This window comes from Rhamphochromis longiceps, linkage group LG19 (assembly GCF_057381845.1).
Source record: "Rhamphochromis longiceps isolate RC_006_pf linkage group LG19, R_longiceps_female_GT1.1, whole genome shotgun sequence".
Taxonomy (NCBI): Eukaryota; Metazoa; Chordata; class Actinopteri; order Cichliformes; family Cichlidae; genus Rhamphochromis; species Rhamphochromis longiceps.
The window spans coordinates 22822657-22847349 of record NC_140575.1 but is presented as its reverse complement, the minus strand read 5'-3'; the positions used below and the strand labels follow the sequence as shown (position 1 = coordinate 22847349).

At 39.5% G+C, this 24693-nt stretch overlaps 1 protein-coding gene across 2 annotated transcripts in view; it reads right to left on the bottom strand.

Moving 5' to 3' along the window:
- The window catches only part of mta1 (metastasis associated 1), a 49804-nt gene extending 27716 nt beyond the window's left edge, over positions 1–22088 (bottom strand). For both annotated transcript variants that reach the window (XM_085390601.1, XM_085390602.1), the window contains exons 1-3: positions 21950–22088; positions 12314–12381; positions 8121–8214 (exon numbers count right to left, since the gene is read on the bottom strand). In XM_085390601.1, coding sequence (XP_085246727.1) covers positions 8121–8214; positions 12314–12381; positions 21950–21977 — 190 coding nt within the window. In that variant the 5' untranslated portion in view covers positions 21978–22088. The remainder of the gene's footprint in view (positions 1–8120; positions 8215–12313; positions 12382–21949) is intronic.
- Positions 22089–24693: the final 2605 nt, after the last annotated feature.

The window sequence follows — 24693 nt, the reverse complement described above, 5'->3', positions numbered from 1 at the left end:
CTATTTACCTAAAAATGCAGCCAAGGCCTCAGGCATTTTTTATATAACCATTTAAATCTATTTACAGAACAATCAGGTGTGCTGCATCAAATAAGAAGGCACACAAATTATTTGTGCCAGTCCAAAAAATGTAGTTTGTGTTCAGTATAAGACAGAGTAGAACACCAAAGGCCTAAACCCTACAGGTCTGACAGCAGGAGGTGGATCAGTCCTGTTTTCCATGTGGGAACAGCGTTTACACTGGAATCTGCCTTTGACGGCTTTTTTAGAGCAAATATGAAATTCAGCAGTATAACTGACACACAATACAAAACAATAACTACACAGCACACTAACTACAGCCTCCAAACACGCTAAACGTCACTAATGTCTCACATATGAAAACTCGCTCTCTCTCTCTCGTTCTTTCGCTCACCTGCTTTCCGTCAGGGGTGTCACTCCTAAAAATCTTCCCCTTCTTCCTAAACCACCAAGTGTCACATGTTGCCAAATCATTTTTTTGATTGGCTGACATGGTAAACTAACACCAATAGGGAAGGGGTATTTTTTTCTTTTTTCACACACAAGTAGAGAGTGTTTGCTAGCGATGTCTGTAGAAAACGTTGTTTTTACCGTCCTTCCCGCTGTAAACACCACTGTTTTGTTCAGAAAAAAAACGTGTATTTTTCATCATAACTGGTTTTACGTAGCCCATCGACACAATTCAAAAACTGGTATATAGTTTGAAGTCCGCACTTTCGACCCAAGTTGAAACGGAGACTCTGACTCGCTGCATCTTGTAGTTGTGTCGTCTTAAATTGGTCATGTGATTTTGACGCGCCAGCGCGTCTGGCGACCCCAGAGGGTTAACAATCCACATTTCACTGTTTCACTCTTTGGTTCAGATGTGGATACTGTATTGTTCTTTCTTTGTGATTTTTTATGTTTAAGTTGTTTGTTGCTGGTTTTTAGTTTGTTTTTTGTATTTTTGGGAGCTGACACAGTCTCTATGGAGATGGGTTTTTGGGGGGGGTAGCAGGATGAGAGAAGCTGCAGAGAGGCATGTAAAACTGCAACTCTGCTTCCTGGTCCCAACTCTGGATAGTCATATTTTGGTGGGTTTAATAAATTTGTCCATATTTCTAGAAATGAGAGTTGCTCCATCCAAAGTGGGATGGATGCCGTCTCTCCTAACAAGACCAGGTTTCCTCCAGAAGGTTTGCCAATTATCTATGAAGCCCACATCGTTTCCGGGACACCACTCAGACAGCCAGCAATTTAAGGAGAACATGCAGCTGAACATGCACTCCTGGTCTGATTGGGGAGGGGACCAGAGAAAACTACAGAGTCCGACATTGTTTTGACAAAGTTGCACACCGATTCAATATTGATTTTAGTGACCTCCGATTGGCGTAACCAGGTGTCATTACTGCCGAAGTGAATTATGATTCACGTTGTCATTACTGCCGTAATATATTAGTATATATTAAAAATATATACTTTCAGTGGCCTGTGGAAAAAAACATTATTTAACTTTATTATCTTTATATAATAGGTCTGCTGAATAATGTTACAAAACCCTTGAAATAAAAGTGTACACCCCATATCCCCCTTTAGATTTTGCTTTTCTTCTTTGCTTTTCTTCACTTTGGAGCTTTTTGAACAGTTGTTTTTTTCCCAGTAAAGATTTTAAAGTTGATTCCAATTGCAAGTGCTGTTTTTTCCCTCCACCTGAGCTCACTGTCTCAGTAACAGCTCCGCCTCTTTACTCTACACTATTTGTGTGTAGACAGACTCCACATTAAACAATGACAGCATTGTCACTGCTGTTGCTGTATTTCAGTTTTTTGTTGAGAAACCTGGGGCCTACTTGTGCTCAATGTTGTACTACTTTATGTTCATACATGTGTTCCCAAAAAAAAATCTATTTTTATTTGCAAATGTGGGTGAAACCCTCACGCTTACATGGTGAGCTGCTCTACAACATCTTTTTGCAATCTAGTCATTCAAGTTACTTGAATTTTTGCTATTGTTGTTAACTGCTACTACAAAAATAGCAGTAACCACACCTAAACTCCCACCACATGATCAATGACTAGACACAGCATTTTATGTGCTGCGTAACACCCATTTCAAATAAATCTTGAGATAGACATCTTTAGATCTGCCTCGTCATAGGTTAAGATGAACAAGAAAAAGTACTGTGATTTTGAACGCCTTTCCCACTCACTCAAGCGCACGATCAAGATGATGTTCCCACCCCCCGTTTTACAGCACAGTCCAAGTAAGAGTAACAACAACAACAACACAGTCAGCTGAAGAAAAAAAAAAAAAAAAAAAAAAAAAAAAAAAGAAAGAAAGGAAGAAGACGACATCGCAGTGTTGGAGTGCCGATCATTTTTTTGTGCCGGTTGCATAACGGTTACAATGGGACTTCAGCTCCAGAATGCATTCACTCAAGTTCTGCTTGTGCATTGTTTTGTTTTTTCCCCCTCAAACCACAAAAATCATCCTGGATGTTGTTCAGTCGTTGCAGCAGACCACATTTTATCCCTATAGCTCAAGGAAAGGGTTAAGGATACAACAGACAAGTGTTCTACAGTGAATGAAGAGATTCAGAAATTCAAGCACATGTAACTACCAAGAGACATAAGAAGCAAATCCCCATGTACATTGTTTTAAATTATGTGGTTTGACTGGTTAATGTTCATTTGACTCTGGCTGGAAGGAAAAACCACAAAAGTGCCTTTACAGTCACAAAATAATAAATCATGTCTTCTAGAGATTCAAGCCATGACTGCAACATGGAGGCCCCCCCTTCTCACATTTCAAAGGCTTAGGAACAAGTGATGCATGTATGTGAGCTTAAGATGTACCATTTGAATAAGGTATGTACAGCGCTGCATATAGATTGACCTTCTTCCAGTAAAATAAACTATTAAAATGACTAGAATAACTTATTCAATCAGATGTTGAGAAAGAAAAATATGCCATCAACAATACATCGATCCACTTTAGGGTCACAAGGGGTTGGAGACTATTTCACCTGACTCTAGGTTAGAGGTCAAGTAAACCATGTACAGCACACCAGCCCATCACAAAGCTAATATAGAGAAACATGCAATCATTCAAGCTTATATCCACACCTAAATCCAATACAGAATTAGCAGTTCACCTAACAAGGATGTCTTTAGACTGTGTGCCCAAATACAGTACACCTAGCCAATAGGTTCCAACCCAGAATCTTCTCACTGCGCCACCCGTTTAAACGTGGTCACATCTTTAAGATCATTTCTACAGCAGTGCAGTAGACACGGTGAACAGTGTCTTTCAAACTGCTATGCAGTGTCAATAGCATATCTAAAGACTACCAGCTTTTGTAGGAAACATAAGGAAGTAGGAAACAGAATTAGAATAATCTGGCTGTTGCTGTGTGTGCAAAAGTTTGAATAGCTGACGAAATGCAGTTTTGGCAGATATTTCTTTTCGTGCGTGCTTGTAAATACATGCAGAAAACAAGGTCATTAAAAATAAAAAGCAGTTATGTTCATTCCAGAGGCATATCTTTCAGCAACAAACAGTAAACCACTTGAACCAGGTTGAAGAAAAAGGAGATACGAATTTAATTTCATAGGTTTTCATTTATTTGTTTACAGCATATTGAAAATGACTGCTACCTGCATTATTCTGCAAAATCCATATGGTATACAACCATCTGTACAGCTACATGTCAGCATTTCATGAAGGCAAAAAGAATAAATATTCCTATAGACTATACACTTTTTCATAAAATATACATTTCTTTTGTTTATTATTTGCTTACAGTAGGTAACGTGCGAGTCCTGCAGTGGGTTAAGTCACTGCTGTACAAAGAAACAAGCCAAAAACAGTCTGAATAGCTACAGTTGATCAGGCTATTACTCACAGTAAAAGCTTATGACTTTCTAACTGTGTAAGTGACGATGTGCAAACTCCTATACCATGCACTTAGTTATTCGACATTAAAACATAATAAAAAGAATATTCCATTGTTTTTGAACATTATTTTAGCCTTTAAAAAAAAAAAAAAAAAAAAGGGGGGGGGAGGTTGATGTAACATAACGTTAGCCGAAGACCTGCTTGATTTTAGTCAAGCTGATTCAACTTTCTGTGCATCATTTCACTGGCAACAGTGTTTCCTATTGTTTATAGAAGCAAGGAGCGACATCTCCAAAATAGAAAAAAGGTTTGAGTTATGGCAAATTCAAATGTGTGGAAGGAGGGGCCGTGGAGGTAAAATGCCAAATCTGCCACAGAGTCTGACCACTCAGGAGCCTGCTTCACTCACAGGGGAGGGGCTACCACTGGATTCGGAGGCCCCATTGAGGGAGTGCTCTGAATCTTTGCAAGCAAAATATTTGATCAATGACTCACAGCAGACACACATTAAAAGCACACACACACCACCGCCATCCTCCGCTGGTCCACAACGAAACGCAATTCCTCCGACAGGGCCCAGAGCTAAAAACTCAAGTACATCATGCACATATAACACGCGGACCCACACAAGCATGCAGACGCACATATACACTCAGCCAAAGTGGGGCTGCAGCTACATAAATGCAGACAGGATGCAGCCCACACCCATGGGGTGCACAGCAATTCCTTACATGCATTTTTTTTACATATTGAAAATGTCTAGAAGCCCCCCTCACTGAACTGCAGCTGGTAGAGAGCTCTATATAGGAACAGTCCACTGATGCAACATTCATAATGCAATATCCATCAGCACAGTGCAACTTCCATATAACGCTAGCTTTATTGGAGTATTGTTTTTAACACTGCAACCCTGATTATACATTCATATTTATTTATCAAGAAACCAGAGAGAGGATACAAGCGATCCACAAAAATACCGAAATAGCAATATTTAATGACTCTTTCCAATATACAATAAGAGCATATTTCCTTTTCAATCAACACCAGAGCAAGAACAAAAACATCAAAAATAATCAGACCTTCTTAAGAGAATGCCACACTAAGAAGCTGATGCTGTGTGGTCCAGCAGAATAAACAATCCCCTTCTGCCATGGTTACAACCCCCAGGCCTCCTCAGTAGACGCTGTGGTTAAGACACAGACACACACACACGCACACACACACACTAACAGGATACTAGCTCTCAGACACGCACGCACACGCACACACACTTTCACACCCGAAGAGCTAACATTTATCCTGCCACACCCAGACAAAGTCTGGTGGCTGGTTTTGCTGGTCTCGACTAAAGGATGTCAGTGTTTCCACTGCTGGTTATCACAAGAAAAAATGGACGTCAAATAACATGCAAAGATTTTTTCTATTTGCTTTAGCCGGATCTGTTTTACGAGTGCTTTCTAGAGCAGGGCGATATGACCAAAAATATTTATCATGATATACATTTGAAAATTTGCGATAACGATATAATTGACACTAGACAAAATACTTTATAACTCCACAACTTTATTAGTGCAAAAAAAAAAACAAAAAAAAACAAAAAAAAAAAAACCATCAAGCATCTGTTTTTTATGTGTTATGTCAAAAATTTAACAGTGCAAATGCAAATTGCTGACAGTTTAACCAAAAGGCATTTCCAGTGGAAACTGGCCAACAGATCCTCAGCATAAACATGTATAATATCTACAAAACTTAAAAAAAAAAAGAGGTTATACACACACAATACGGTAATATTATGTTGAAGCACAGTACGTATCACTCCACGAGGCTCCTGCCTACGATAGCCGTAATGCTCCGATAATCCATCAAGCGGTGCGGGTTCGTAGCTTAGCAAAGTCGTACTAAAACATTTGACAGATTTTCGAGCGCCGTGTACGACATAAAATCGTTTCGAGGTCAGTAAACACAACCAGAATTCATACATAAGGCACACGGGATTATAAGGGGCACTGTCGATTTTCAGAAAAATCAAAGGATTGATTTTAAGTGTGCCGTATTTTCCAAAGAACACGGTAATAACGACGGCCTCTAGCATGCTCTACCAAAAATAGTGCTTTGTTGTGTGTCTGACAGACGAAAGCTAAACCAGTTCCACACCACTGAAGTTGCAGCATTTTTACAAACCAATTCTGGTTCATCCGTTTCATTCAACAATCCGCTTTCGCCCTTCTCATTCTCCGTCGCCGCCATCCTTTTTCGGCCATGTGCGTATGAAAACAAAGGCACTGCGTATGCACGTTTTACCCATCTTATCGTTGCCCAACATTATACCGGTATTACCGTGAACGGTATGATATGGCCCAGCCCTAGTGCTTTCATATTAATGTTAAGTCTACCTGATAAAACTGGCCACACTGCTCTGGACACCAAGTGTACCTGCTTTAGCCAAAAGTCTTTTTGAGCCTCCAAAAGAACCTGAGTATGTCAGGAGTGTGGACCGTTGTTAATGAAACACTCCATTACATAGAGAAAGCAAGTGCTAATGTGTTATTCTACTTAGCTATATCGGCTCTTTTGTATAACAGGTATAGTAGAAACCAGCTGAGTATGTTGCCTTCTGTCAGTCACCTTGGAAAGTACATCAGTAATTCAGGATTACAAGCGGGTCAAAAACACATGCAATAAAAATGGAGTGACGTCAGAGAAATTACTTGTTCGAAGAAACGGAAAAAAATAATAAAACTGTAACTGATGAGTACAGAATGAACCATTTGATTTGCTTGATTCTTTTACATTGCTGCCACATGACCACTGACATAGGAGAATGTCATATTCCTGATGAGAGACGATATGAAAAATAACTGTTCATAGATCTATTTAGCCTCTATTTAACCAGTGAGAACCCATGAGATTAAGAACCTCTTACATTGGCTGCATTAGCCTTCCTGGGTTTGAACCCAGGTCCATCTTGTTGCGAGGCAACCAAATGCTCCGCTGTGGCAGCATGGATACAGATTGCTAACTTAAGTAGTGGGTAGTAGTGGGCGATTATATTTTCCCACAAGGCTAAACACACAATAGATAGACAACAGTTTCAAATGAGGATGAACTCAGGTCTTTTCAAGTTACATTTAAAATAGATATAACCTTCCAAGGCAAGGTTGGCTTGCAGACAAGGTTTACAACCGTATTCAACTAACAAGCAAACTGCACAGGTTTTTAATTCAGTTAAAATATGTCTAGAAAATTACAATAAAATAAGAAGAAAATGCAAAGATTAAAGGAAAACAGACTAAGTGCCTTAAATATATGTAGCCAAACTGCATAGTTACCTCATAAAAGGCCCATAGTGGGACCTCGATGTACCTCCATGAGCCAAAAAAAAGGCACCTTTTACATGGTCAAACAGGTAATATGGAAGAAGAAGTGGTCATGCCAAAAGCAATATCTCTAAGTGGCAATAAATCCTGTATCCTTCTCTTCTTCTTTGGAGCACTCTGGAGCAGTGCCCTGAAGGCGTAATTTCCAACTGACCACGAGGGACGTGACCTAGTAGTCTCAATAGTTTGGCCTTTAAATGACATACTTGTGTTACCTGTTAACAGTTTTCATTTACACTACTTTCTTTTACTGTTATCAAAGCTACCATCACATTCTATGTCTCTCTGACGGAGCTTCTATATTTCCTGTTCCCTATTTTTAAAACCACCGCTTGAAGGCGCTTCTCTCAGACTAAACTTCCTGGTAGCCAGAACTTAAAAAGAAAAAAATAATAATAAAAACATACGAAAGGCACCTGAGATGGAGCCCAAGCAGCAATGCTCCAAGCTCTGAAGGACAGGAGCATATTCAAGCACAAACTAAACTCACCCAAACACTCAGACGTTACCATATTGATATACATAACTTATCGAATGCTTTCTGCAAGTAGGTCTATCAGAGGAGGGGCTAAAGTCTGGACCAGCTTGGTAAAAGAAAACAAACTTCAATTTTGTATCACCCCTTGATAAAATCTGAAGTGCAAACAAGCTTACAATCAAGCCAAACAACAAGCAGAGCTGTATTTTTCTGTTCAGGGAAATCTTGTTCGATTGGATGTGAAAGTACCACAAGTTTGCAGTGGAATATGACTGCAGAGGGTTGTCAGAAAGAAATGTTTCATGTCCTGGTTGGCAGTTTTGTTTGTTGCATGATTTTGGCTGGCTGGGTTATGGTCGGTCACTCACTTGCATGTTTGTCTGCCAGAGCGATGAGTGTGCTGGAGATGTCCCTGCGCCGGTAAAAACACACCACTTTGGCCTCCACATTCCCATTGGCTGTCTGCAAACCAGAGACAATCAGCGTTACCATGGCAACAAGTGGTGCCTCACACAGAGAACCAACACGCGCATGCACGGGCACGCGCACACAGATGAAAAACCCATAACTGAGGCTAGCTTTTTAACTTTGCCTGAAAACAAAGTGGCCACAGCAATCCTCCAAAAAAAGAAAAAAGAAAAAAAAAAAAAAAAAAAAATCACGTGTTGCAGTGATGAGGACTGTCTGTGCAAGCCCAGCTCTTTTCCCTTTACATTAATTCCTACATAGATGTTTTCACACAGAACTGTTTTTAAATTAAAATCTGCATGACAATATTTTATTGAATACTACCTAAAAACAGAAACGAATACTCCTAGTAAGATTATTTAAAGTGTAAAAGATACTAAGTATAATTTAGACACCAAGTTATAGCTTTTACCTTTTTTCAAATCACTATGCATTAAGTTTTGAGCGCTGACTAACTTTTTTATGAGTTTATTGTGTACTGTATCAGGAACGAAGGGATGACAAACAAAGTGAACACCTAACATAGATTTACATTCTGTAGACACTTCAGCTCTGCAGACTTTCTACTTTCCCAATCATCAAATAATTAAAATCCAATTTTCCAGTTCCATTTTTGAAAAAAGGCCATAGAACAGAGGAGAGATAAATGGCCCATTTATGGCTACAAAATAAAACATTTTCTTTGAAAATGAAGAAAGTTTTGAAAAAAATAAAACTCCCACAGCACCCTGTGACAGCACATACCACAGTGAACCACATGAACCACAGTTAATCTTAACATTTCCAGTATCACTTCATAAATGATGTATGTGCACATTTAAGCTGTAAGAGCTGTATTTAGTGTACTACAGCCATTTATGGTCAGCACTATCATTGGAGTTTGTGTGTAAGAAACGAAAAACAAGGCCTATCTAGGATTTTTTTTTTTTAATGGATCAGAGTTTAAATATAGGACAGCAGAATGAGGAGTGTTTCATACTGAATTAGATATTCTTGGGGGTGCATGTGCCCCATTGCAAATATTCTACTTGCTAAGTACTTTGCAACCAACAAATAATTAAGCAACACAATCAGCTGCTTCTCTTGTCTCTGGTCTTGCTGGGAGACTCCAAATCCACCAACTTGCAGCTAGCTCATAGCAGTCATTGTTCTGCTCTGTAGCCTCCATGAGGTGGCACAAGAACCAGCACTTCACCTGATGCAGGTTTTGGGTAGAGTGGCCCTGGAGCTCACACAGTACCTCAAGAGCAGAACAAGAAATACTGGTGTATACAGAATGATGGAGCATCCTGGAGAGTAGGTTGGGAAAAACGATGAGGCTTCAAATATAATTTGGCTGCTGTTAATATACCTGAGCAACACGCCCAAGTAAGATCTGTGATTTTAACAGTGAAATATACAGTTTCCTTTCACAATAGTATCATAAATAGACACAGAGAAATGTGCATGCAAGTTACATGAAAGCTATACACTGCATATTTATTTCACATTTTAATCAGCAGGCAAACCAACTGATTTGCAGCTTGTTGGGGCACAAAGATTTTCAGACTAAACTGTTAACTTGATCAGTTATCAGTTTTGATCAATGGAAATGTTTTCCCTCAGACACTGTATTTTCTAAACCAGCATCTCAGGCCGTATGGAAGAGAAACCCAAAGATCCCCGAGGAGCAGAGAGACTGACAGTGACAGACAGAATAGAAGGCCGACTCTGAGCTCTGTGTCAATCACATTAAACACTCTCCATATTATTCAGCGCAGGCCTGGAACAGGGGACAGACAGCCGGCACCTGTAACTAGTCTACAGAGACATCTCTTTTTCTGCTTCTTTAACTGAACAACGTACCAAATAGCAGGCTGGGATTTACCCAACACCTTAACAGCAACATCATCATTAATGTGACACTACAACGCAATACTGCTTTCACTACTGCATTATGCTGAATAAAAACATACCATTTACTATATGAACCACATAAATCATACATTTAAAAGTATAATAAAAATCTGTCTACTAACATTTGGTTTCTCTTTTCATTAAGATCTAGTTTGTAGAATTTGTCAAGACTAGCATCCCATATTCAAGTAGTGCATTGTCTAAAAACACACTAACAGTAAAAAATAAAAGTACACCCATTGTTAATTCTAAGGCTTTACATATCTGGGCATTAAAAAAAAAAAAACAATGTAGTCCATAACAAGGCTTAAGAACCAGGTAAATTTAACCTCAGATGAAAAACAGCACAAGGCATTTACAATGTGTCATTATTTAATTAAGCCAAAATGCAGAAGCAGTGTGTGAAAAACTAATTGCACACCATGATTCAATAGCTTTAAGAACCACTTTTAGCAATAATAACTTGAAGAAATCATTTTAAGTACGCCTTAATCAGTCTGTCACATTGTTGTGGTGGAACTTGGGCTCACTCTTCGTACAGTGTTACTTCAGTTCATTGAGGTTTGTGGGCATTAATTTATGCACAGCTCTTTTAAGGTCCCACCACAGCATTTTAATCAGGCTGAGGTCTGGACTTTGTCTGGATCATTGAATCACTTGGATTTTTTCACTTTTCAGCCACTCTGGAAGAGATTTGCTAGTGTGCTTGGGATCACTGTCCTGGTGACACAATTTTAGCCAAGCTTTAGATGACCTCACATTTAACTCTAGAATACTTTGGTATACAAAAGGAGTTGACTCAATGACTGCAAAGCATGCCAAAATCACTACCCTTCTACCACCGTGCTTGACAGTTTGTCTCACTATAGTCTCATCTGTCCAAATGATATTGTTCCTGAAGTCCTGGCGATTTGTTCAGATGTGACTTTCCTTCTCCAAGCCATGCTGCCATGTTCTCTCTTCAAGATAAGAGGCAAATTTCCAAACAAGCCATACTTGTCCAGTCAATTACTGAAGCCTATATAGTGTCTTAAATGTGCCTCTTGGGTTGTCTGCAATTCCTCCAAGCGTTACATGGTCTGACCTTGAAGTGAGTTTATTGGGATGTCCACTTTAGTGTAGACTGGCAACTGTGAATAATCTTTCTCGCTGTCGCACGATGGACTTCAAAGTGTTTGGAAATTGACTTTTAACCCTACTCAGATCGATGGACAGCAACATTTGATTCATTAAGATCATTGCTGACATCTTTCTTCCTTGGCACTGTGTTAACACACACACCTGAATCCTTCAGACCAAAAAACTGACAAAGCTTCTGCTTTTATAGAGGTGACCATACTTGATGATGATCAAGTGAATTTGATTAGGAGCACCTGGCTGATACTTCCCCTTTTAATCCCCGTGGACACAGTTAGCACATATTTAGTCTTTCCACATGCTGCTCCCGCATTTTGGCTTAATATTTGCTAAATAATGACATGGTGTAATATGTTTTGTTTTTCTTCTGGGGTTACATTTACCTAATTTTAAGACCCGTAAAAGACCAAGTTTTTCTGATGCCCTGATATATAAAACTTATAATTTTAAGAGGCTGTATTTTCTTTTTTTAATGACTGTAAGTCTGAAGCCGAATGAAAGCCTATTTGCTGTCGCATACGCAATAAAAATCTGCAAATCATCACACTTCAGAAGCTGGGACACTTCAGCACAGATAATGATTTTGTTTCTCTCAATAAATAAATCAGCCTATCATTACATGCCTCTTTTCAACATTCCCCAAACCAAAATTTGCATTGTAATCAAAGTGCAATTTGTTCAGATGTTATGTTCACTCTAATAAATTATGAAGTGAAATGACACATGTACAGTGAAAGAAATAATTAGGCAGTTTAATATATTCCCCTCCTACCTAAGAGGAGTTTTGCACTGAACAAGCTGTAGAAAGTATAAAGTAGCTTCAGATATCAAAAAAGCTAATGAAAATAGAGTTTAATGGCAAAACTATTCTACATTACAAGATACATTTATTTATTTTTACTTAAATATACAAAAAAGCACCTAATATTAGTTAAAATGTGCCTTCATTAAAGTGTATTTGAATGTTTGAGATAGAGACATTAATATCCGATTTGCAGTGCTGGGATATGTGCTGCATTCAAGGGTATAAATTCAACCTCAGACACCCACTCACACTCACCTTGTTCAGCTCCTCTATCCTCCTGATCAGCAGTGGGTTACTGGACGAGTTCTCAAAATAAACATAATCTGCAGAGGAACAGCAAGAAGGAGAAGGAGGAACAGAAAGAAACAGAGTGGGGAATGGAAAGAGAAAGACAAAGAAGTGTCAGTTAGCAATGTGAGGTCAGTCAAACGTTCAGGGCAATTTCCAATTGGACCACACAACGACAGCTTGATTAGTCAAGAGGAAAGTGCAGCAGAGACATACACAAAATGTTGATTTAACTCGATTAGGCTAATTTCATACACAGCAGTTGCTGTTGTAGTTGGGAAGTCTGACAGAATGAGATGTTGACGTGCTAATGCACACTCGCACATAAACAACAAAACTGGCTCTCCAACCCTTCCATTCAAATAGCAAACCTTGTATTTCCCCAGCCCACATGCTTTCTTTGTCTTATTGCTCCATTCATTCTCCCCATGTGTGGTGGTGTTTGTATGCGCAGTGTGTCTGCATTTGTGTGTGGGTGTACGAGAGACACTGCACAGGCTTTACCACGCGTGTGTGGATTTACTATGCATTCGTGTTAACGTGTATGCGTGTGTGTGTGTGTGTGTTGCTCCTGGCACCACTCCAGGGCCATTGGAGGCTTAGCTCTCACCAGGATGTCCCCACAGGCCCCAGTCTTGGTAGGGTGCCTGGTCTTAGCCCTGCATGTGTCTTGGCTGAGTGCTGTCAGATTATACCCCACACTTGGTATGTTGCCTGGAGCTGGAGCTATCCTCCCTTCACCCTAAATCTGCCCCCTCCCATCCCCCCACGCTCCCCTAAGACCCGTCTTCTTGACCGACTAGGCCAGAGATCGCCCAAAATTCCACCAGCACAACCGCAACATACACTGACTCTTGCCTTCATTTCTTGCTCCTCCTGTGTCCAACACTTAACTGGTTTAGGCATGCACCCATCCTGTTAGCACACCCATAATCTGCAACGACATCCAAGTCTAACCCGCACAATAATAAGTGCCACAGTTAAAGGAAAAATCCTCATACAAAACATTGTAAACACAATTAAAACAATTATCTAAGACGCATTTATCAAGCCGTTCTGTTCCAGCTTCCTTTTAAAACCCAAAGGTGGCTTTCAAACAGTTTTGTGGTTGGTCAAATGGTTTTGCCCAACCAAACAGTTCAACCAATATGGAAGATATTCCATTTTTGACTCTAAAGTTGTTAGCCATCATCTTTGAAAACCAACTGAATAAATTATTCAGACATTGATAAAGTTTTTTTCTGCTGAAATCGTAAATGTAGTCTCAGTGCATTAGTCTCAGTCTTGCCTCTCCCTCCCCGTCCTCAGTCCAGAGGACTCATTTGGCTTTTTTTTTTTTTTTAAACTAATGACAAGTATGACTAGAAAGGCATTTTGTAACTTTGTGTAAGATGATATCATGTTTCCATCTACATAACAACCTATAGATGGTTTACACAACACACATTATCCAAGCAGGAAATGAAGCTTTCACTACTGGATATAAGATCTCTTCAAAGCTTTGCAACAGAAAAAGCTGCAGCGCTTATATGCTGGAACTTCCAACACTGAATTCTTTGAGGTTTCATTGATCATTTATGCAACTACTTATCTGGGGTCCTTATTGGGTGAAGGTAGGGGTGCTCAGAGAGACCGCAAGACACACAGTCAGCTGAAGAATTGGTTTTGCTAAAGAATTATTTTTGCAATTCATTTTCTCTGCATTGCATTTTCTTTTCTGTCTTGAGCTTTATTTTCATACGTATGCCTGGCATGCATAAATTGCAGTATTTAATGTGTTTCTGCAAACATACTGTATGCTTTCAGTACTCCCCATGCAACGGCCAGGATGCATTTATGTCATAGGGCACCGAGGATACAAAACAAACTTTTGCCTGTTGAATACCAGAGGAGCATACTGAGAGCTCCTTCCCATGAACGACAGTATGAACAAAGTTTAGTGTTTTTTTATGTTTTTTTTCTCTTTACTCAGTTTTAAAACTAATCTGTACCAATTCACAGAATTTCTTTGTCTCGTCTTGGGTGTTCTTAACTGCAACTCTGTTGAGGAAAAAACGGCATGTAAAGACACTGTCTTTGGCGCAGAGGAACCCGAGTGAAAACAGTTTCCTAACAATTCACAAACAACCAAAATAAACTGAACTACCAATGACATCACATCTGACATGTATATATTTAATATGTCTGCTGACTGTAACATTTCCAATAATCAACAGTCAAACGTTGAAAGTTTATCTCAGAGACAGTCTCGCCCACGCTAATCTTTAACACATAATAATGCAAAGCAACCACTGCATCTGCATAGGGGGCACACCTTGACTTCTCCACTGGAAAACCTTTTGCTCCACTATGCTCATTGGTATTCTTCTCTCCACCCACACTTATAACTGAATACAAGAGGTTCACGCCCAGTCTGAAGTTTTGTAATGCAAGATAACTCTAATTTCCAGAGCTACGGTTGGCAGATAACGTTTATTTTATTTAAACCCTTGAAAAAATTTTCTATGCATTAAGCCACTGAACAATCATCATTTGCATGAAGATGTAAAACTTTAGCACTTCCTCCAAGTAGCAAAAGCAATTCAGAAGGCATACACAGTGCAAATTTTATGACTTGCGTCTTCCAGCAACCCTCTTTTTACTGTTGAACATTGCTACAAGATGGGAAAAGATCGTCACATCATGCCTGTCTACTCTTCACCCTGTAACAGCTTGTTACTAGACTCCGCTGCCACTGTGACATCTCCGTCCCGCTGCTGAATATCAAATAGGCCAAGCTGAAATTGAGCGGCACACAGAGAAAGAAAATGAAGACGAGATATCCGACTTGCTCGCTTTCAGACACACATGTGAGTCAGCAGCACGGAGGTCAGGGGTTGAAGAAACTGGCTTGTGACTAGTTGTGATCACCAGATTGGCTGTGAAACTGCGGGAAAGTGACCAAGACACTATCCTTTTATTAAGCACGGTCAAGTCATCCTTGAACAAAAAAAAAAACTTGTTCAGCATGAACAGAAACTGAATAGCTAATTAAACTACCGGTAATCAGAAACAGTTTTTTGATTTAATACTGCTTGAAACTTATTTTAGCTTCTGAAACGTGACTTACGCCTTTCACATGTAGTCTTACATCACAAAAAGTGAAATATCTATTTCGGTTTTAATCTCTTTAAAGACATATTTTCCCATTTTAAGTTTGAAATCATTTAATGTTCAATGAAAGAATTTTCAGAATATAATGAAAGTAATCCTTGACTGCTGCGGCCATTATTCTTACCTGCCTGTAACAGAACAAGCTGTACTGTAGTGCAGCCATGAATCAATTAGTTATTTCATACACATTTAGAAACAGTTATTTAGATTCAGTTATAAGCTTTGGCTCTTTTTTTCCTCAGGGAAATTGGCAAGAAAGGATTTTAAATTTATTTACATAAACAAACAAAACCTTTCCCTTTTGGACTATTGATTAGGAAACAAAACATTCCAGGACACCAACTTGCTGTGGGACGCTGTGATAGCCATGCTGTAAATAATCAATCAACTAATCATCACATGAATTACTACTGAGAACGGAAAATCCCTTTGTTGCAAAAAAATGAAAAGGAAAAAAAGTCCATGTTTACAAGAAGAATCCTAATTTACCAAAAAAAAATAAAAAAAAATAGGGACAAGTCTCTTGGCAAAGCGTGGGGAGAAATGATGACGTGTAGCTGCGGCCCTCAAACGCTCACCAGCTCAGAGGGACCCATTAATCAGGAGCCAAAATGCGTCATAACCATTTTAGAAAATGAAGCAGAACCACATGTTGAACATTCGGTTTGATGTGGTGTTGGGTGTGAATCGCCACTACATGCTAAGATTTTTTTTTCCCCCCTTGGTTGGTGACAGCACGTCTCCCGCTACATTTAGAGAAGGTGGGACTTTGGGCAAAGCTCAACGTGTTCTTTTTTTTCCTGGCACGGAAATTTAAGTTACCAAGAATGGAAACACTTAAGTTCAACCCGTGTCCCTTCCTGCCACCTCCAGAAGAAGAAAAAAAATTGTAATAAAATAACCATGGGAGGAAAATGGCTCAGTGACTGTCCAGAACAGCCTGGTTGAATGTTGGAGTTTCTACATGTGAGGAGCTGAAGCCTGTTGGAGAGCAAGCTGGAGAGGAACTCAAAATGAGAGCAACAGAAAGAGAGAGCCTGTAGGCAATGAGCAGCATCAGTCTCTCGGTTTCCCATCAGCCCTCCCGTCACATCAGCCCGCGTACAACCACCCCGCTCTCCATCCCCCACTTTCAGCGTCAGCCAATCGGCAGGCTCCGGCGGCCATGATGTCATAGTGCAGTCAAATTTTCTGTGAGCCAATCAAGGCACGTTATTGAGCCCCGAAAGAGAGAGTCTGCTGGGCTGATTCAAACCAGGCCAGAGAGACAGACTGGCAGAGACGCAATGATGAGAGAGACAGAGAGAAAGAAAACATGAGATAAATAATCAACCAGAAAGAGATAAAATCTAATATAAGTGGAACAGGTGTGCGAATTACAATCAAAATAACCTGTATCCAAACATTCACTGTAAACTTCGGTTAAGGTGACCAGGATAATCCAAGATGCACATTGTAAGGGCCTAAAGTCCAAATCCCACAGCTCTGGCTGAAAACTATACTGTATTGGTGGTCTCATCGAGACACACTTTACATAGTCGTAGTGGTTTATTATGTTAAATATGCCCTCCAGAAAGTACAATTCACCAACACTATGCTCATCTTATTACCTAAATCTCTGTTTTCAAACAACTTTGTCATTGAGAGTTTCTTAAAGCAATTTAAATTAAGCAATCCCAGAGGGAACATCACTTGTCGAACAGCTCAGAGACACACCCTGCAACACACTCCTAGTTAAAGGCATTTGAGTAGGCACAGTCATGAGACAAACAGCTGGGAATCTGTGTATTAGCGTATTATAACTTATGTAGTACATTAAAGCTGCAGTGATTAGCCATTTGAATTATTAGATTAGTTAACAAAAAGCAAATTAACATGTGAAATTCATTACATTTCTGATTGTAGCTTCTACAGATCGCAGACATCACAAAGAGGATACAAGAATGCTGAACCGAAATCTGTGACCAACACCAAGAGACAGCAGTTCCCCACAGCCAATCATCTACTTTATAACAGCTGAAGTGGGAAACATAATAAGAAAACCACACTGTTGCAATGATGCAAGAGGTTCAAAACAATTTTAACAGGGATCATTACTGTAGTGAAGATGTAGACAAGTACAGCTGCAGTTTCCTTTTTTGCCTTAGTGTATCCAGAACATAAATTGGCTCAGCAATCGTTCGAGTACTCTAACCCTGACTCGCTGATCCTGTCGGCACTTTTAAGCAGAGTCTAAAATTAAGCGGTCATAAAACTTTGTTCATACCTAGTAAAGGGTATGAACCTTTTTTTTTTTTTAACAAATTTGACTGTTGATTCTGTGTATGTGTTTTCTTGTACGTCTCACTGACTACTGAAATCAAAGTTACACCTCTCTCCTCATGTATCCATGACTTGGGATGGGACTATTTTCTGAACTTCTACAGACTACGTGGTGAATCATCAAATTCGTAGACATTTCAAACGATAGCTGGAAGTCTGCCTGTACATCCCTAAAAGACAGCTCTACCAACACTGTGATTATGTGACAGAAAAACCAACAACGCAGTGACCAACTGATCTTTGCTTCCATTTAGTCTGCAATATGCTAGCCCCAATAAAGCTGCACCATGGCATATCCAAATATTTCAACTTAATGAAATGATGCAATTTATTTCAAATTCAAAAAGTGCTCCAGCTTCAAACTCATCTCTAGAGAACTCAATGTCTACACGTAGTACAGCATACTTTAGTCATATTTCTCTTTTTTTTTTCAAAGGCTGGGCTAGAGCTAGAAAGGGAGCTGGAGAGGCAGCAGAGGAAGAGCATGAACATCTGCCCACGTTAGTCCAAGCAAACACACGCCCTCCACAGCTCACACCCCATCCGATGCTTACTCATGCAGTCACACGGACAGGTGTGTCTGTTGTCAGAAGCAGCAACCGCAGACAAGATAGACTGCCATAGTATGGATGAAGGTTTCTATGGTAATAGAAGCTAATTTAATATCCTAAAGTCAAACTCGCACCTTATTTTCACACTTTGATATCACTCACAATCAAGTACGATCTGCTGTATGCACAGATGCATACACCTCTGTACAGTCTATACAATCTACCTGGCCTGCTAGTATCTGCTAGGATTCCTGGCAAAAGCAGGAAAGAGACAAAAATATGTCTTTCATATCCCGTCCCGCTCACTTTTCTGACATATTATAATATTTTACACAGAGGAATAAAAAAATGTTTAAAAAGCAGTTTTGCATAAAGTCAGCAGTGGTGTTAAGGCTGAGATGGATTTGATATTATAATAATTAGATCACAACTCCCATGACACCTTGCAATCATACTGCAGCAGCCACTGCAGCTTGCACTTAACAAATGCGATAAATCAGCAAATTTTTCCACTCTTTTCTCAAACATTCATTCTAGTGAAGTTTATACAACCAGACCCTTAAGTCCATAGGAAACACAAGGAAGCTAGCAAACAGGGGTTATTGTGATTGGCGTTCGGGCAGTTTGACCCCCTCAGAAACACAATGATACTTTGCTGAATGGATGTAAAAAGGTTGTCATGCATCTGTCCAACTAGTTGTCCTGAACTTGGCAGGATTGAAGCAAAGAAGCCTCAGCTCGCCACTCAGCGAGTACACCCACCAGACCCTGCAAGAGACACAACTGCCAGCGTGGGAGATTAACACCAGCCATGAGCCAAACAAAGTGTGGGCACTGTCAAAGTTTGTAATTTAGTCAGTTTGTAGATTAGTAAACAGTGCAACACCTTCAGGCACATTCTGAATAATTACTGTAGAAAATCCTCACCATCCAAAGGAAATGTGGGCATTAACACCCAAGTTTCTCACTTTTTAAGTTAGTAAACAATGCAACACATTTTGCAAACTCTGTGCAAGAGCTGTCACAATCCAAACATTTCAATACAAGTTCTTATTTAAAGGATGGATCCCGTATTTTCCAATTATTTCTTTAAATAACAGACCTCTACCCATATGACGACCGAAGAAGTGTTTGCATCCTGTAATCATTCCTCGTGATCATAACATCCTCGGATATGGCCTCATACTGCAGTTCCGATGCAGGTGATGGGGGAATAAAACCCACACTCCTCATTCTAGGTAGAAATATATTTTGACCAGAGCAACACAGTTTCAGAAAATACAAACAGGACATCTTTTACTATATTTTGGAACATCTCTATCACAGTAGGTCCTCATTCAGAAGCCTGTTGTACAAATTCATTTTAAAAGAAACAAACAGAGGATGACCTGGCCAAAAACTGAACCTGGCTTAACACCACCAAGCAACTTACTGTAATATTAACTACAAAATCAAAGCTCCACAGTTTTAAAAGCCTGTCCGCTTTTTTCAATGATAGGTCTGAATACCCACTAGCAAAAATTGTAGTAAACTTTCTAAACAACTTGACAACCAAATTTAGAACATCATGATCTCAGGAAAGCGTTGTTTTCACTTGGGGAAAACAAGTCGTCAGCAAGTCTTAGAGGCTTTTTTAAAATTTCACTGCATTCATAAAAACGTCTTCCAACCGCTGAAATGGTTAAAAGTTATCGTGTAGCCTACACTTAGTCACCAACACTTTCCTGCACATGAGGGAAAGCACTAGGAAGAAGTGCTGCAGGCACCGGAAGAGTGGCTTGTGGCCTGGATGGTGAAAACAAAGACATCAAGACCTTTTGTCTTTTGTCCACTGCTCATTCAAGGGGACTCATTGCTTTCCCAAGATGATCCTGCATTGTCTTGCAAAGCAGCAGCCATCTTTGTGTGGGCTTCTGCTTTGTTCTGGTGTTGGCCTGGAGAAGCTTCAGTCAATTATGAGGCCTATTTTTAGGCCAAACTAGAACTGTGATTTTATTTTTTTAAACTAGAAGTGTGGTTGTAGGACGAATTAAGACTATGCTTATTAAATTGTGTTTTGTAGTTTTAAATTGAATTGTGAAGGTTGAGCTTACTTTTTACTTTTTCACTTTTCCAAAAAAGTAATCAACTTTGCTTTGATGACTGAGCATTAAATGTTTAAGCCATTCTGATTGATTAGATTTCACAAATTAGTCAAACTACACAACCTTAAAGCTGCGAGGTAGATATGAAATAAATGAAACAATCTTTTTTACTGCAAATTAGTGTGCTACAAACAAGACATAGCTTAACTGGTTGGTATGTCAGTGTAAGAGACTGACAGCGTAAACAGAAATACTAAACTAAGTAACATCTGGCTGGTAAAGTGTTAACTTTTTACCCTGCTCCAACATAATCCAGCTCTCACTCAGGTAGGCTTTGTTTCATTTGACTAAATAACAATGCCATTATCTTCAGCATAGGCTATTTTTGATTCATGCTCCAAGCCAACTGCAATCACATCAGTCATATTTCAAATGACATTAGTACTTAATAATCTTAAAAACATAATCAGTTTGCTTTCCCTCCCTTTTCTACTGACAAATGGCCACAGAGTCCAAAAAGACATTAAAGTGGATGAATAAAGAAAGAATAAAGAAACTGTCCTGCAAATGCTTAGGACTGCCATCTCCATTACAGTCGTCACATCAAACCTCTGTGTGGTGACACTTTTTGACAGCTAAATTTGAAGTTTTTTGAAGACACATCTAAAAAGCTCTCCATTTTTTATGCATCTCCACTGCAAACCCCCTCAAAACAGCACATTCTATTTAAAATACAGTGCAGCTATAGTGGTTATCGTGTTTTCATTTTCACACAGTACCTACGGGATGTAAATCAGGGGAATATATGCAGGGAAAAAATGAGTGGGAGGGGAAATCAGGATTTTTAATTTGGTATTAAGTTGAATTGCCTGCACAAAAGAAGCGAAGACACACTGGTTATAAATGTGTAAAACGGATCTCTACGCATGCTTTGAGAATTTTAGTGGTTCCTGCATGTAAAGTGTTGTCTTTAACTTTTTGTTCCACTCCTTCCCTGCATTTTAAAAGCATGCACTCCTTGCTGCTGTCTTGTGAGCACTGAGAGGTTTCTGCAGGACACTTAAAGCACTTACGACGTTACTTATGGCTGTGAGCGTATAGTCCGGGCTGTAGCTGAATGGCACGCAAAACTTTTAGAATATATCCACTACGTTACATCAAAATATATAGAAGCGCAATGCATGTTACTCAGAGTGCATCGTTGCACTAAAGTACTTGTTTGCTAAGTTGCAAGAAAAACGCAAAAAGAAGCGAGGAAATCCGGGGAGCAGTTTTGTAAAGAGAACCACTACTCTTCATCACCATCCTCCTCTTCACAGTCACCATCATCATCATCTGTGAAGCACAAGGCTCTTTAGCTTTAGGGAAATAAAAGAAGGGAAGCAAAAGACGGACCACGCGCTGTAAATACATAAAAGAACCGACGTTAATCATGGCGAGTCCGCCATAAAAAATTACAGGAAGGTCTTAAAATACTACCCCCTCCACCTTACCTCCAACCCGGTACATGTTCGCTGCCATGACTGCCCCCGGTCCCTGGCTTCCTCTCCAGGTAGAGGGGTGGCTCTCTTCTCTCTCGCGCTGCCGGAGCTGTGTTAGCACTGCCGCCGCTCTGTGTTGGAAAATGGTGGATTGATCAATACGAAGAGACTGGCTGGCTGCCTTAAAGAGACAGTACGCCTTTTTTCTTTTAGCCCACAACTTTGGCGCTGGTAAATGGGAATCAGCACTGTAACAAATTAACGATTTAATTAAACAAATTTCTTTAACTTAAAATAAAATTTAATAAATAAATAAATAAATATTTGCCTTTTTAAACTGTACCTACGTCACTGTTAGCAACCAAGCACGCGCTCGTCCGAAAAGAAGCGTTTTCCTATTAACTTTGCTTAACTTTACTACTCGGTTAACCTTACATAAGTAGTTCATTTACCTTTTACTTGCCAGTTTAGATTATAAACGGAAGGGTACATTTCTTGGAAATGGACCTGTATTTATTATTAAGACATGAAACTTGGATACTAGCTTAAAGTTTTATTTATTTATGATAATTATACAGCTCTTTAAGCAACTAATCGACAAGTATCGCGATAACTTGCGGTGGAAAGCAAGTCTTTAAGTAAGAGCTCGATGTGAAAACTTCCAGGGCCTACCAGGCCTACTTCGGACTGTATAAACTCCCACATTGGATGACTCATGAATTGTGGACAGGTTCCAGAGCTGGTTTTAAAATAAGCCTTTTACCTGGAACTGTATAGCTGTGTAAAAATGCATCAGCCCTAAAAATAAACCAGTGCTGTGATCCTAAATCCCTCAATGCTCACAGTGTCAGTGAGGGTCAGAGGTCAGTGGACCGGCAGGGGAGGGATGCACGGGCTTAAATGTAAAAATAACAAAGTATGTTAAATATAATTCATGTATATTAGAAAGACACCGGGTCATCCCTGTGGTCTAATTTTTAGGGTGGTTTATAGTGGTGGTTTTGGGGCTGTCATGATAGGGCACACTGTCGTGTAGCTATATAGTTTTGTCTTTTAATGTTAAACATTTATTTAACATTTGTCCTTAAATACATAATTTTATTAACAAAAGAAAGGAAGACATATGCAAATTCTTCCAATCTAAAAAGGTGTATTAAAGTTAGGATTGGTGGTTTATGTCTAAGATAGCATAGCTCTTTTTTGTCTCACTGTATAGGACTACATTATAACCACAGCATGCAGTGAAGGCAGAAACATGCAGTGAATTATGGTATGATAATATGAGATATATTTTGGATTCTGGAAATACTATGGAGATTTAGGATTATTAAGCTTATTACAATGACATGGTTAGTCCACAGTACAACTCTATGTGCACGTGGTTAGGAGAACAAGCTAATAATCTGCCATTAAAATAGGATGTTGGTTCTGCAACATGGACTAGCAGCAGTGTTTCTGTTCTTATCAGTAGCCTGTGTGTGAGTGTGTTTATATTATTCTTTCAATCTTACCAAAAACAAACCATACAGTACCATATCACCTTGGATAAGGCACAATAAATTGTCAATCAAACCACAGAATGCTTAAAAAAAACCTCACATGAGCATAGCTTTTTTTCTACATGGCTACCCGTCTTTTATGGAAAGGTATCTACAATGTGTGATTCTGAGTGACCAGATATTTGTTTGATTGGCTCACTTTTTTTGTAGGTAGCATAGGGCCTCTGTGACAGAGGAATGCGTGGTGAAGGCTACGTCTGATCTATACCATATGGAAGCGTCAATTACTGTGACCTAACACAGGGGATCACAGTCTGCAGTCACATGACTGTTATAGGCCAATCATGTGTACTTAGAGTATGCACTCCTACTCAAGTGTGCAGTTGGAACTGTGCTGCATTGGAGGGATTCTGTATTATGTCCCGGGGCTCTTTTATGAAAAGGAACGAGAGACAAGGAGTGTGTGCTTTGTGTGTTTTTTGTGCATGTTGTAACGTGCGGTGGAGATGAAGCCAGCCGCGGAGGTGTGCAGGTGGATAGCGAATGAGCAACAGCTTCTGACTTTCCAAAAAGTACTCATTTATTTACAATATCAAAAATAAGTGCTACCTCTACCACACATTACTGAAGAGCACACTAGTCCGCGTACACACGGGAGCATCCATTACAGGAGGAGTGCGAAGAAGAACAAAAAGGGGGTGACACCAGTCGTGAGACAGGAGGCGCCGCCATGTGGTGATACACTGCATTACGATAGCAACTGTTACAATGTGCGTGTTTATGTATGGATGTGTACAAGGATTTACATCTACACTGTGTCATTCAAATTTAATTACATTGAATTTGCGATGTTTTTCAATGCCAGTGAATGGTACACTGCACAATATTTTGATTTGTAGTATAGTTGCATGCTCACTGATGAAAGAGCATCACTATACTGTACATTTATTTTTAAGTATACACTGCTATGTGCAACAAACAGTGCATTTCTGCATAAATGCTTATTTTTGTGCATATTATATTGCTGTCTTGTGGAATATTTCAAGTGTAAAGCATAATCCAGCATATCCCTGCACATTATGTGTTATTTGTTAAGCATATGGAGACACACGTGAACAGTCTTTTGAGCTGTTGTAATTTTCCCCAATGGGCTCAGAAGAAAACACTGCCAGTGCTTAATATGCCTTTAATTAAAGGAAAATAGGTGGTCGACAATGCACCCTTGTATTTGGGAACTGTTACCACTTTCATTAGGGC